This window comes from Hyposmocoma kahamanoa, unplaced genomic scaffold (genome assembly GCF_003589595.1).
Source record: "Hyposmocoma kahamanoa isolate Upper Pololo Valley unplaced genomic scaffold, ASM358959v1 65, whole genome shotgun sequence".
NCBI classification, from domain to species: Eukaryota; Metazoa; Arthropoda; class Insecta; order Lepidoptera; family Cosmopterigidae; genus Hyposmocoma; species Hyposmocoma kahamanoa.
In genome coordinates this window covers 1-12,712 of record NW_020653853.1, presented here as the reverse complement: position 1 = coordinate 12,712, position 12,712 = coordinate 1, and the positions used below count along the sequence as shown (strand labels likewise).

The window sequence follows — 12,712 nt, the reverse complement described above, 5'->3', positions numbered from 1 at the left end:
GTTAAAAAAACAAGATGGCGAATTCAAAATGGCGGCCGAAGAAAAACATGCTTCGATCCGGCTGAAAACTTATATGCGGGTCTTTAACCATATTTTGGGGTCGAAAGTTTCTTTTCGCCAATTTTTTAATATGGGTGTCCTATAAGCGATTTTTTCGTCAAAAGTGGCTGCCGAAATGGACTTGCTCTGATTCGGCTGAAAATTAGCATGGAGAGGCCTCTATAGAAAGTGCCGGATAATATTTTGTGCTCAAAATTGGTTTTTCGCCATTTTCAAGTATGGCCGCCATAGAAGCGTTCGTTGGCGGCAGAAAAAAAAATGCTCTGATCCCTTTGAAAATTGGTATGTGTGGGTTTCTAGGAGTGCTTGATAATAATTTGCGATCAAAAATGGTTTTACGCCATTTTTTAATATGGCCGCCATTCAACAACTAATGAAAATTAGCTCTTATTCAACTGAAAATCGATATATGGGGATCTCTATAGGTGTTTGATAATAATTTGCGGTCGAAATTTGTTTTTCGCCTTTTTTCAATATGGCTGCCATACAAACTTTTTTAGCGCCACATAAAAATTTGCTCTAATTCGATTGAAAGTGGACATGTCGGTGTCTCTATGAGTGTTTAATAATAATTAGCGGTCAAAATTTATGTTTCGCCATTTTTCAATATGGCTGCCGTACAAACTTTTTGGGCGGTAAATAAAAATTTCTTCTAATTGGACTGAAAATGGCATGGCTTCAATCACAATTTGGGGTAAAAATTTTGTTTCTGCCGTTTTTCGATATAGCCGTAATTTTTTATGTAAATGGCTCTTGAAAAAACTTGCTTTGCTCGGACTGAAAATTGGCACGAAAAGATTTCTAAGATTGTTTGATAATAATTAGTGGTCAAAATATATTTTTGCAATCTTCGGCTATGGCCGCCATTAAAGAGCTATTTAAATTTTTTTAAAACAAAGCCATAAGTGCCGAGACCGGAGGCCGAGGTCCGCGGAGGGCGAAGCCCGAAGCGTTCGCACGCCATCAAATGGAGATATTATAGCGTTGTTGTATCTCAACCGTCTCTATGTTAGAATTCATTCTCTTGAAAGCTATGCCAAAGAGAAGCATTTAGGGGGAAAAAATGTCAGACTACTGCCGAATTTTCTGTACTATGCAGGTACTATGAATACCAAATCAACGATAACCCAGAATACTCAGACCAAAACCAACTTAGAAATGTTCGTTTCTAAAATTGGCATAAATTGGGAATCGACCTCCTCATCAAACGCCCATAGTACTAACTGCTGTGCCACGGAAGAGCATGAGCGTACCCCGTAAACTGAAACCGACCACGCGCCGCAGGTCGAGCCCGACCCCATCGTAGGTGGAGTACAGGCCTCGTAATATTATACATATGTATACTCGTATTATATGGTGTATATTTAACTTTACGCGAGATTTAACGCTCGGCGTGGAGTCCACGTATGTGGCAACTTCCACATACCGTTGTGTTAAATGAGTTTAAGTTAGCGTTTTATATTGCCCAGGAACTCAAGGACAATGTTCGTCATTGTGTCCTTGGAGGGCGAAATGTTCACGCGTATACCTATGTTTAGTGTTTTATGTGCATACCTAAACATAAGAATTATTTACTTTACTGCTTATTGTTATAGAAAGAAGTCCTTTTTTTATTTTGTATTCAGACACATACGCGCGCACGCGCACGCACGCACGCACGCAAAGTGTAATATACCTATTGTTAGATTATGTAAGTAACTTAATATTAGTTATGTCTTTGGTGATTAGTTATTGTTTTTCAAATAAGCATTTACTTTTGTTATTTTTTGTATTTGACTCCCTTTTAACTTAATTCTTGTTGCTATAAGCCGCTTTCTTACCTATTCGGTTAATCTTACCTGCTTTGCTTCCCATGAGACAGACGTAGCCTAGTGTGGTGATCGTAGTTCAAATATGTGATTGTTAATTGTAAGCTACGGTAAATAAATTTATTATTATATTATTTATAATTAAATGTAAGGGTGCGTTTGACCTCCATCTCACCTTTTAGTTAAAATTCAGTTAATTTTCGGTATAATGTAGTAAACAAAAAGAACAAAATTCTAAACTAAACTAACTGTTCTTTTTTATGTCGTGTGATTTTAATCACCCAGTACGACTTTATAACGGTTTGTCGGCTAGGCATGACCAGCCTGTTCCCGATGAGCACGTGCACATCTACCAGGTTTTCTGACATTATCCGTTCACTGAAGTCGGCACGACAACGATGCTGCCTCCTTAACCGACCCGTGCTCACTATAATAACGAGGCGAAGGCCGAATGCATAGCCCAAAATACAATTTTACACAATAGTTTATTACGTAAGTCGTACAATCTCGGCGTCTCAGATCGTATTATGTTCGTCTTAGTCGATAACTTAGTCAAAATATGCACGGCAACACTACCGACAGTCATCTTGTATTTTCATGACGTATGTCGACTATTGTCTTCGAGTACCCATAGAATTAAATGTCATAGGTTGACCTGCCGTTGACTGTACATAAATAGGTACTTATAAAAACAACAAAAATGTAAAGTAATCAGCGAAAAGCAAGAATCTCGCATACTGGAGTCTGCAAGACAAAGTACATTTAGGTACCTACATAATACAGGTGACAACTGCTGGCACGGTGAAGCTGAGCACCGTTCCTAAACTAAAATAGTAATTAGTAATTAGTATTTAGTACTTATACCTAAATAACTAAAAAAAAAACAAAAAAACTCTCTCGTGAGTTTGGGTGTAATTTGTGGTTGTCTACGTGGAGTCATTTCGCAAGGCAAAATCGGTAATCCAGTAAGTTCCAAAAGGCAGAATCTTTAATGCTTATATTCTTCGTCATTAATTTCAAATAAAAGAACAATTATTTTAAATACACAGAAACAAGCCACATGAAAAGGAAAACCAACAGTTTGACTATTGATTCATCGTGAATACCTGACGCACCTTATTTCACAAAAATGAACTCTCAAAGAGCAGTTGACGGATCGATGCAACCCGCGAGCGGTGCGGCGGCGGGGGGCGGGCGGCGCGGGGTGTGCGTGCTCGGCTCAGGGCCAAGGTCGGGCGACCCCCGATCGATGCGGTGGGCGCCAACACTCCACCACCGCACCGGGCCCTCGCGCATTGGCTCCGGCAGGCGTGCAGAGAAACCAGCGGACGGTGTCACTTCACACGCTTGGCGTCTGTTCCATGTTGCCACGTATAGATGTTAATGTAATTGGCTTTTATAAACTATTTTTTACATGCAACCGTGTCACATAACATAATCAGTTACGCTACTACTGTGTAATACAGATCGGAACAGTTCCTAATCGATCGTTTCATTTCTTATACGAAGCCCGCGCAATGTGAAGATTGAAATTTTGGCACGATAACGGCTTAAGTGATTAGTCGTTGGGCAGAATCGCGGGCTCGTCGGCAACGGGCGGAGCGCGCTCGCGTTCCTGCTCGTCGAGCAGTTCGTGCAGGAAGTGCAGGCACTGGCGCTTGAAGAGGCGGCGCCGTCGTGAGGTGAGATCGCAATACTCCTCGTAGAGCCCGCGGAAGAATTGGAAGAAAGAGGAGTTCTCGTCTGCGCGGAACGCCTGCGAGCTCGAACTGTCCTCTCCAGGAGTGCACTCGCCCTCCGTCTGTGGCTCCGACTTCGTCGCGCCCTCCCCCGCGCCCAGCGCGAACCACGCGTTCGCGAATGACTGCGATTCGCGCGACTCGGCGCGTTGTTCGCTCATGTCCAATTCCAGCATCGAGGGGGAGAACGATGTGTACGACGCTGCCCGCCTGCATAAACAGCATCTATATATACATACTTATCCTAACAGAGCAAGTTCCAAATTTTTTTCCTACCATGTTTCTACCATTGATCCATGCGTGAAATCGAAATGAGATTCGCAAATCGACTGTAAAGGATAGTTGGATATTACCGCGCATCTGATAATTCCGCATATCGACTATGAACTGGCAATCGGTTTGGCAACTTAACAGGATGATGAAAATAATTTTTTGCGTCGTTTATTTAATAAACCAGGTGCTATACATACAAATGATTTTTTTCTTCATCCATTAAAATTGTCAAAATTGAGATAGTACCGGTTGCCAGTTCACAGTCAATATATCTAAAATATATACCAAAGTAGTTTTGTAAATATCCATAGGTCGCAGGTTTACATCCGGCTCGAACAATGAAAATGAATGGGCCACCTGTCTCCATACATGGATTGTAGAGGTAGCACGCAGAGAAAGACTTGCAAAGAAAATGGCAAAAGTATATTGGTATAAAATACAGGTGCTATGGTGGCAAATCTTTCCTTGACGTAGTGTATCGGTGGATAGTTGGTAACGTACTACAACATCAACAACAACTGCACGCTACTTGGAGTCTACATACCGCAGTAACTTCGCCCGGCACGTATTGCTTCCCGCATATACGCTGTTACTTCATTCCGAGCAATCATGTCAAGGACCTACTGTAACTTTCACTGTCATTCAATTTAGTGGGATTTTTCTGCAAGAGATATTACTTTTTCATTTTAAGTAATTGTTTAGACCTATTGAAAGGCAAAAATAACGTAGAATTGATCTGCAAAATTATTTCGGATATATAGTTTACTTTTTATATAACTTTGATGTTTGAAAACGAATCGATCGTTTTTGGCAATTCTGCGCCTAGAGCGCGGCATTATCAAACTTGGGCACGGAATTATAAAAGTTATTAAGTTTGTCAAGCATGTTAAAGTGAAGAAGGAAAAGATAGGTGACTAAGCTAAGAAAAATCTGTTGAGAGGAAAGTTTGTGAAAAACAGTTAAAATCTCGAAATAGTAAAGAAGAACAAAAATTTGGAAAGGAAAAATAAAGTTAGAAAATATCAAAAGAACGTGTTGACAGTACTGTAATAGTACTGTAGTAATTTTTATTTATTAAGTTAGCTTCCACATTTTCATTCAAAGAGTTACCAAGTCTATCAATTCTTTAAGAAAGTAAAGACGACAAGTTTGTTTGACTTAAAGATGATTATTTATCCTTCTATATGTGGATTATCTTGCTGTGAGATTTGTAGTTGACATAAGAGTTTCTGCCAAATTTGAAAAATTCTTATTCGTATCATGTAGTAAATGTAATTCAGGGGAACGATTTTCATACTAAGAAAAACATTTTATCTGATTTGATAAATAATTTTCCCATTTTTTGGACAATAACTGACTTTTGTATTTGTTTACGAAAATTTTGCTATACTGTACCACGTGTAGCCAGATAAATTTCGTACTTAAAACATAATTTTCATTTAATTTATAAACCGAACCTATATAGATTATTTATAGGCCTTATTATTTAGGTGCTAGGTATCATCCAACTCTCCCCTACCTTCACGCTATGGCTGTGCATTAGGTACTCTTCAACACATTTGATTAAAATACAGGTAGAGCCACAGACATATGTGCCTGTGGGTACAGCTAAAGCGGTCAGCTTGCGCTCAATAAGACTATGTGTTGACCCTCCGTTAATTTATTTTTAAACAAAGGGAGCTCTGGATTAGTGTACGAACGTGTCAGTAGCCATGTGGTCGCGCAAGAATTCGAGTTCGTCGGCGAGGTACCAGCGCGAGACCATCCGGCCGCGGCCCGTGCGCGCGCCCGCCACCTCGTTGCGCAGATGCCGCGAGTACGAGTTGCGGATGTGCGACCACTTGCGCCGCGCGTCCGCCACTGCAACGGGCCAGCTCGGTCAGCGTCGGCACGCGGGGCGACCCTTTGGCGCCTTGGCCCTCACGGCCGCTACTTACCGCTCCAGCCCATTTCGTTGGCCACCTCCTCCCAGAGCGCCTTCACCTGTGCGTAGAAGCTGGCCACCGGCATGTTGTTTCGCGAGTACAAGAGCCGGCGCGCACGCACCAGCGCGATCAAACGCCGGTCGTCCGCCTGGCTCGAATCTACAAGCCGCCCCACCTCCGGCTCCATTGCAGTCGCCGATTGTCGTTCGTTACATTGCGACATGCCTAATTTTTCTACCACGTATCGTAAATGGGAAATTTCTACCCAGAAAAGTAGCGGTAGCGAAGGCGAAGCTACCCTGAATCCACCTCGTGAAGTCATACACCGACAGATCTAAATGTGACGGATGCTTCGTACTAAACGTCGTCAATTTTACGAATTGTAAAAATATTTCCAACATGCGCTACGAGGACAGTCCAAAAGTAATGATAATATATTATTGAAGGCGCAATACAAAATTCGTGCGTTTTTATAAAAATTGTGACAGACAGAAGCGCGCTATACGCGGCCGGCGACAGTCGCTATACGCGGACAGCGGACACTGCAGACATGAGAGCGCGCATGGCGGCAGACAGGCACGCGCAGCAAGGAGCAAGCCTGCAAACGCGACCGTCTCACTCGCATCCGTGTACTCCGCGAGCCCTCGCGTTCACAGACAAAGAAACGGATCCGAAAGCAAGAGCGCAGACGCGCCGCTCTGCCGTGACGCCTTCTCGCTTGCCCGCCTACCCGCCTGCCGCACCGGCAAAACCTTCCACAACTCGCCGGTATCGATTTACCGAGCTGCGCTGTCTCGTTTCTATTTGTCCTCTAGAATATGTACTGTACCTATTGATTTAATAAAATCAAACTTTGTATCAGAGACGTGGTGTTACGCTACACTTTGTATCATACCAGAAGATTGTAACGAACAGACTATATCGCACTGTTAATACAATAATGCATTAACTCAAAAAGTGTATTTTTTCAGAATCGACGAATTACTCACTCGCCGAGAAATATTGTTAAAACTTATACATAGTTTAAAGTTTATCACAGATATTTAAACAATTTCCTACTTCCGAAATATTACATTTAAAAATAAAAGGGAAAAATAATTTCGAATTTTTTAATAAGCTGTTTTGTCCAGAAATAGCTCACAAAAAAATTGTCTCATTTTGAGTAAAATAGATAATTTTAATTGTTTATTGCAATACCCAAACGACTATTTGCATAATCTTGAATTTCACATATTTTGAGTTACAACACTATTGTAATAGCAGTGCGATATATTCAATTTAGGTCTTATGGTTATTACTTATTACACCCACACACCAATTACTTATTTTATTGGTAACTGTTATTAATTAATTACAGGTCAGAACATTACTTTGCTTATAGCCGTTACAAATTCAATTAAATAAAAAATGTACATAAGTAATTACAATAAGGATTTTAGGTATGATTACTATTAAAATAACCAAAAAGTAAACACCCAGTACCTTATACAGTGTTTTTCCTTTAATGGGACAGTATGGGGAAATCCGAGACCATAGAAAATACAAGGAAACTGTAAACATTAGAGAAACATTAGATATAATGATTAAGTGACATAATAAACAAATGGTATAAGAAGTACCATTATAATGTATTAAATAATATAACACAACCATTGACTTTAATGAACACAACATTTCGTTTTACGAATAGTTGAAGCGCCCTACATTATCTTGATAAGATTTTTTTTTATTCCATTAAATTACAATCGCAAAATATAATTGTTTTTGTATAGCTTTAAGTGCTTTTTGTGCTATAAAATATATTTATTAAAAGTGAGCAGAATATTTAATTGCAACTCACTCACCTAACATAAACCCACAGGAGGAGGTCGAACCAACTAGCAAATGCAATCAAATTCGATTCCGGCAACTCTGTCATATACTAACCTGACCTAAACCCACAGGAGGAGGTCGAACCAACTAGTAAATTTAAACAAATTCGGTTCTGACGGCTTTGTCATATATTAACTTAACCTAAACCCACAGGAGGAGGTCGAATCAACTAGCAAATGCAAACGGTTTAATAATAGATTACAGATTCAAATGAAGTTGTACATGTGACAAATTACGAGCAATATTAGCCAAATTAAGTATAGTAAAATACAAAATTCCTTACATCACACTTTTAAGTTTATTTATAGCACTAGGGGAAACGACAATATATTATGCTCTTAGTTCCTATGGTAGAACTAGCAAAACGCATCTCGATCCTATATTATATTGACTACAGGTAAGAAGCCTGAAAGCTATAGCACCAATGAAATTAGGGCCCAGCATAGACTACAATGAACTTTTCTGTCATTGTTCTATGTATAATAACCATACACGATCAGGTAAAGTTTCTACTACTAGTAGAAAATTATTTCAACAAAAATCTACAAGTTATCAGGCACCATGACAGAAATACACGTAGCGCTTCTAACGGTACTGTAAAAGTTCTATAAAAATGTTTACGGAAAACAACAAATAAAGTATCAAATACCAAAACATATCAACGATCTGCCTATAACTCTCAAAAAACAAATTTATAAAATAAACATTAAAAATAGGTTGAAGAAGCATTTCTTAAATTTATTACAAAACAAACATTAATAGAACATCATACATAATTATAATTTATATACACAAATTTTGTGTGTATATACATTATATGTTATGCGTGTGTAAGAAATTCGCCCGTGTGTCTGCACAATTTAGCACATAACATAAAATAGGCACTTCGCGATCTCTCGGCGGCGGCGTGTCGATCGGTCAGGGCAGGTAGATAGAATTGAATGCTATAATTGTACCTTTACTTTACGTAACGGTGTTTGCTGAGGTGATACTTTCGATTACTTTGTAACTACAACTTAATGTTAAATGTAATGACACTTGTACTAGATGACGAGTGGCGGTGTACGGTAAAACCTAATATAATAAACCAAAATATAACGCAATATATCCGGGATTTCGGAGGGAGGTACTACCCACTCTATGTATGTTACATACATAAGTTTAAGGTATGTATATACGCTGCTTATTCCGATTCACCTGATAACTAATAATAAATCGATGGTAATCGAGACACAAAAGACAATGCAGCATAAGTTTTTTAGTAGCAGTAGAGCTCCTTGTGAAAGAGGTCGTCCAGGGGTAGTACTGCCACCTTACTTATTTCTGTCGCCAAGTTTTAATGTGAGCATTACTGTGTTCCAGTTTTGAAGAGTAAGGATGCTGGTGAAATTACAGACAAATGGTGCTTATCAACTTTACGTCTCGGGGTGACGAATTCGGTGGCAATGCTCCACAGGTCTTTGCTATTTAAAGCTCTGAGTGGCACTGCAACTGTTATGGATAGGCGTATCGCTTACCACCAGGCGCACGACTTATTCGTCCAGTCACCTGGTGTTTTAAAAAAACTTCAATAACATTTGTGAATGGCATCATGACGTAGGCTTGGTCATCAACGCCGACAAAATAAGTCGGACACATACATTCCTCGTACGAGAAAACAACGCAAATACAAAGATAAAGATCACCAGTGCCTCAGTGCCAGTGCCTCACCAGTGCGCTACTCGTGCACGTATCTAGCCGCACAGACAGTCGGGCGGCCTAGGTACTTCGTATTTGGGCCTTGTACCAACAAACTGGGAACCACGTATCTATAACGTCTTACTAACTTCCCATATTGAAGTGCATACAAGTTATCACACACTTTTGGAAGTACCTCCGAGTCTCAGTAATGTTTATGGATTTAGTAGCACAGTCGTCTTCTAAAAAGTACTTAGACAACATAATTACATAAATCTGTTGGTGAGAGGTAAAGAACCTATTTTAGAACTCAGATGTTACAAACATTGCTAAAACATCACGCAATGGTAATAATAAAAATACATTGTTCAATAGTGGTTTGTTTTTTATTTAACATCATTTATATTTCCTGACATCGTATTGAATAGAATAATCACAAAGATAATGATCTCGGTTCTTTTTAACCAATGTAAGAATGTTGGTCTACCTATAACAAATCAAATTTTAATAACATTTTACAAATTCGATAATATCAGTTTCCTAACAAAAACTAGCAAACCTAGTCGATAATGTACCTTTACTTACCTACTTATCAACTGCTTATAATTAGAATGAGTACGCTCGTACCGAGTCCACTCGGATATCTACTCGGACGGTACTCGTAGCGTATAGTGATTGGATGCCGATGCCCGATGGCGCTCGAATTACAATCGCACTCCTTACGTCAAAAATTTTTACTAATTTTGTCCCCTTCAATTCTTCCGACTAATATTGGCGATAGAGTTACAAGAATTGGAAAGTACCCACTTTCCAATTCTGAGTTATATTTTTTTTTGTATCTAATAGAGCAATAAACATTTTTGACGTAACTCCACTTATTCCATTCTTTAATGAGGGGTGCGATCATGTTTACACGCTACGAGTGCACCACTCGTAAAGTGAAGACCCGGCTATACTGCCCGACTTTCTTTATTATATGTACATTTTGGAACGCTACGAAATACAAACAAGTTTTGAAAAAGTACTGATTAGATTGTTATATTAATAAAAGGGCGCGAGTTAATGTGGCATTCTCCTTTCCTCTAAAGCCTTTTCAGGGTTTTTTTTTAGAATCTTGCTGATAGTGACAAAATTTGTTACAAACTTTAAAACTACGAGTAACGCATAATAAGTTTGCACAGTACTCGCGATGACACTTCACATTCGTCAAGAACACAGTGAAACTTGGCACTTGTCAAAATTGACGTGTTTGGACGTGCTCTTGACACTGTACAATACCCGAATTAAGTACCTACCTAAACTTGTAGTAAACTGGGTACATGACTCGCACCCCACGTTTTTGATGTAACTTCACTCATGTCATTCATCCATGAGGTGTATGATGTATGTACCTAATGACAATTTCCACGACAAATTTGGCTGCACGGAGCGAGCGATCTAATTTATTTTTTATTACAGTAAAAAAATAATCTAATAACTTGGTATTTATCACACAGCGCAGTGTTTCGAAATCTTGTAAAATCCTACGTTTCAAATGAACTTAGCAAATGGTCTTCAGGTCCTACGTGGATCCTATCAAATAACGCGAAATAACTAAGGAAAAAGTTATATTTGTTTTAAGAAAATTTCGGTTTTCTAACTTACGGGCGTGTTACAGAAAAGCATCAAAGTACCATAAATATTTTTTTAAATTTCTGAAGGATTCACACAAAAAATATTTCGTTTTTTTGAGCTATATTAATTTTTGTACTTAAAAAGAAATTGTGGTACTTTAGAGTGTAAGTTTTTTCCAAAATCATACAAAATTGGCACTAGGGAGTTTTCATCCTGCGTTTCGAATATTAAAACGGTTCGATAAAATTTTGGTACACTGTGCACTCATCGGTGAGTGCGTCCGAAAAGTCGCTACACGTCAATGGAACTCAAGTTCCATCATTTAAATTTTATTAACATCATGCAAATTACCCTGCTCAGTAGCATAATACTATAAACAACGCGTCTCTGAGCTAAAATACATGTGCCCATGTAATTATAGCGCGCGTTATCGCTGTGAACCCGCGCTTGATTCGGTGCGAAACACCGGCCACCGGGCGTCGCCGGCGCCGTCCTCAGGCCGAGTCGTCGTCGCTGGAGGAGGAGCCGCCGGAGGAGCCGGCGGGCGGGGCGGAGGGCGCGCGACTGCGGCGCGGCGGCGCGGCTCAGGAGGGCTTGCGGTCGTCGCCGTCGGCGGGCGGCTCGCTGCTGGACGAGCCCGCGCCGCGCGCCCACAGCGCCGCGTAGCTCTGCTGCTCGGCCACCAGCGCCTCCTCCGCCTCGATGACGGCGCCGAACAGCGTCTTCCGGATGCGGATCTGCGCGGGGAACGGCAGGCGCTTGGTGGACTGGCACATGCCGTCGAAGAACACGTCCAGCGGGTCGGGGCTCGCGCGCTTGCGCTCGTCGGCGCCGGGCCGGCGGGCGGCGGGCGCCCGGGCCTGCGCCTTGCACAGGAAGTCCAGCTTGCGGTCGATGACGGACAGGCGCTCGGCGCTGGTGCGCGGCGTGGAGTCGGGCTCGGACGAGGACTCGTCGCTGGAAGCCGCGTCGCCGTTGGCGGGCGGCGGCAGCCCCGCCGGCGCCGACGGCCCGCCGCCCGCCGCCGGCTTCTTGCGCACGCTCATGTGCGGCTGCAGGAACTGCATGAGCCCCATGTACTTCCACGGGTAGTTCTTCTTGGCGGGGTTGCCCGGCTCCTTAGCCAGCATCTCGCTCTGCCGCTTGAGCGCGTCGCGGTAGCTGTCGCGCAGCTTTTTCCATTTCAACTTCACCTCCTTCGCTGCAACAACGGAGATCAGAGAATCCGGTCACGAGTCGTTCGGAAGCCCCGGAGCCCGCGCGGCGGTTCGTAATTGACAGGTCGGACCCTCCTGCGCCACGCGCGCACGCTTTTTGCGCCTCGAAGCCGAACTCGCCGACCCGCAAGGGAGCTACGTAAGGTACGTTGCGAGTCGAGATTATTTATAGTTTGGGTAAGGTATTACAAAATTTTGCTAAGCAATATCGCGTATGGCGAGCGGCGTGTGCGCCCGCGCCGGGCGGGAGGGGGCGGCGGCGCGCCCTCGCCGGCCGAGCGACTCACCCGACGAGAGGTCCGTCTCCTTCATCACCTCGGCCCACGCGGCGTCCTTCAGCTCCTGGTCGCGGTACTCGATCGCCGTGGTGTTCCACAGGCAGGGGTACTTGCGCACCGTCTCGATGAAGTGCTCCATGGCGCGGGGGCGGGGGCGGCGCGGGGCGGGGCGCGGAGCCACTGTGCGACTCGGCGGCGGCGCGGAGCGGCGGCGGGCTCGCGCGGCGGACTGACGCTGGCGGCCCTCCG

The 12,712-nt window shown here is 42.4% G+C and overlaps 2 protein-coding genes across 3 annotated transcripts; both read right to left on the bottom strand.

Annotated features, from left to right (window-relative positions):
- Positions 1-3,119: 3,119 nt before the first annotated feature.
- Positions 3,120-6,028, bottom strand: LOC113231474. The gene is made up of 3 exons (XM_026465803.1): positions 5,818-6,028; positions 5,581-5,740; positions 3,120-3,817 (listed from the first exon to the last, which is right to left on the bottom strand). The coding sequence occupies exons 1-3, from the start codon at positions 6,026-6,028 to the stop codon at positions 3,427-3,429; spliced, it is 762 nt and encodes a 253-aa protein (XP_026321588.1). The 3' UTR covers positions 3,120-3,426.
- A 3,700-nt stretch (positions 6,029-9,728) lies between these two features.
- Positions 9,729-12,664, bottom strand: LOC113231383. 2 transcript variants are annotated; one of them, XM_026465684.1, is made up of 2 exons: positions 12,501-12,664; positions 9,729-12,164 (listed from the first exon to the last, which is right to left on the bottom strand). In XM_026465684.1, the coding sequence occupies exons 1-2, from the start codon at positions 12,600-12,602 to the stop codon at positions 11,553-11,555; spliced, it is 714 nt and encodes a 237-aa protein (XP_026321469.1). In that variant the 5' UTR covers positions 12,603-12,664; the 3' UTR covers positions 9,729-11,552. The 2 variants fall into 2 exon arrangements, with proteins under 2 accessions (XP_026321469.1, XP_026321468.1); XM_026465683.1 differs by having other exon boundaries at positions 9,729-12,169; positions 12,473-12,650.
- Between the last annotated feature and the right edge of the window lie 48 nt (positions 12,665-12,712).

What these genes read in the sequence shown, in the direction of transcription:
- LOC113231474 (XM_026465803.1), bottom strand. Translation starts at nt 6,028, where the DNA reads ATGTCGCAATGTAACGAACGACAATCGGCGACTGCAATGGAGCCGGAG. An exon ending in CAACGAAATGGGCTGGAGCG is followed by an intron (nt 5,741 to 5,817) that starts GTAAGTAGCGGC and finishes GGCCCGTTGCAG; the next exon opens with TGGCGGACGCGCGGCGCAAG. An exon ending in GACCACATGGCTACTGACAC is followed by an intron (nt 3,818 to 5,580) that starts GTTCGTACACTA and finishes CTGTTTATGCAG; the next exon opens with GCGGGCAGCGTCGTACACAT.
- LOC113231383 (XM_026465683.1), bottom strand. Translation starts at nt 12,602, where the DNA reads ATGGAGCACTTCATCGAGACGGTGCGCAAGTACCCCTGCCTGTGGAAC. An exon ending in GGAGACGGACCTCTCGTCGG is followed by an intron (nt 12,170 to 12,472) that starts GTGAGTCGCTCG and finishes CCGTTGTTGCAG; the next exon opens with CGAAGGAGGTGAAGTTGAAA.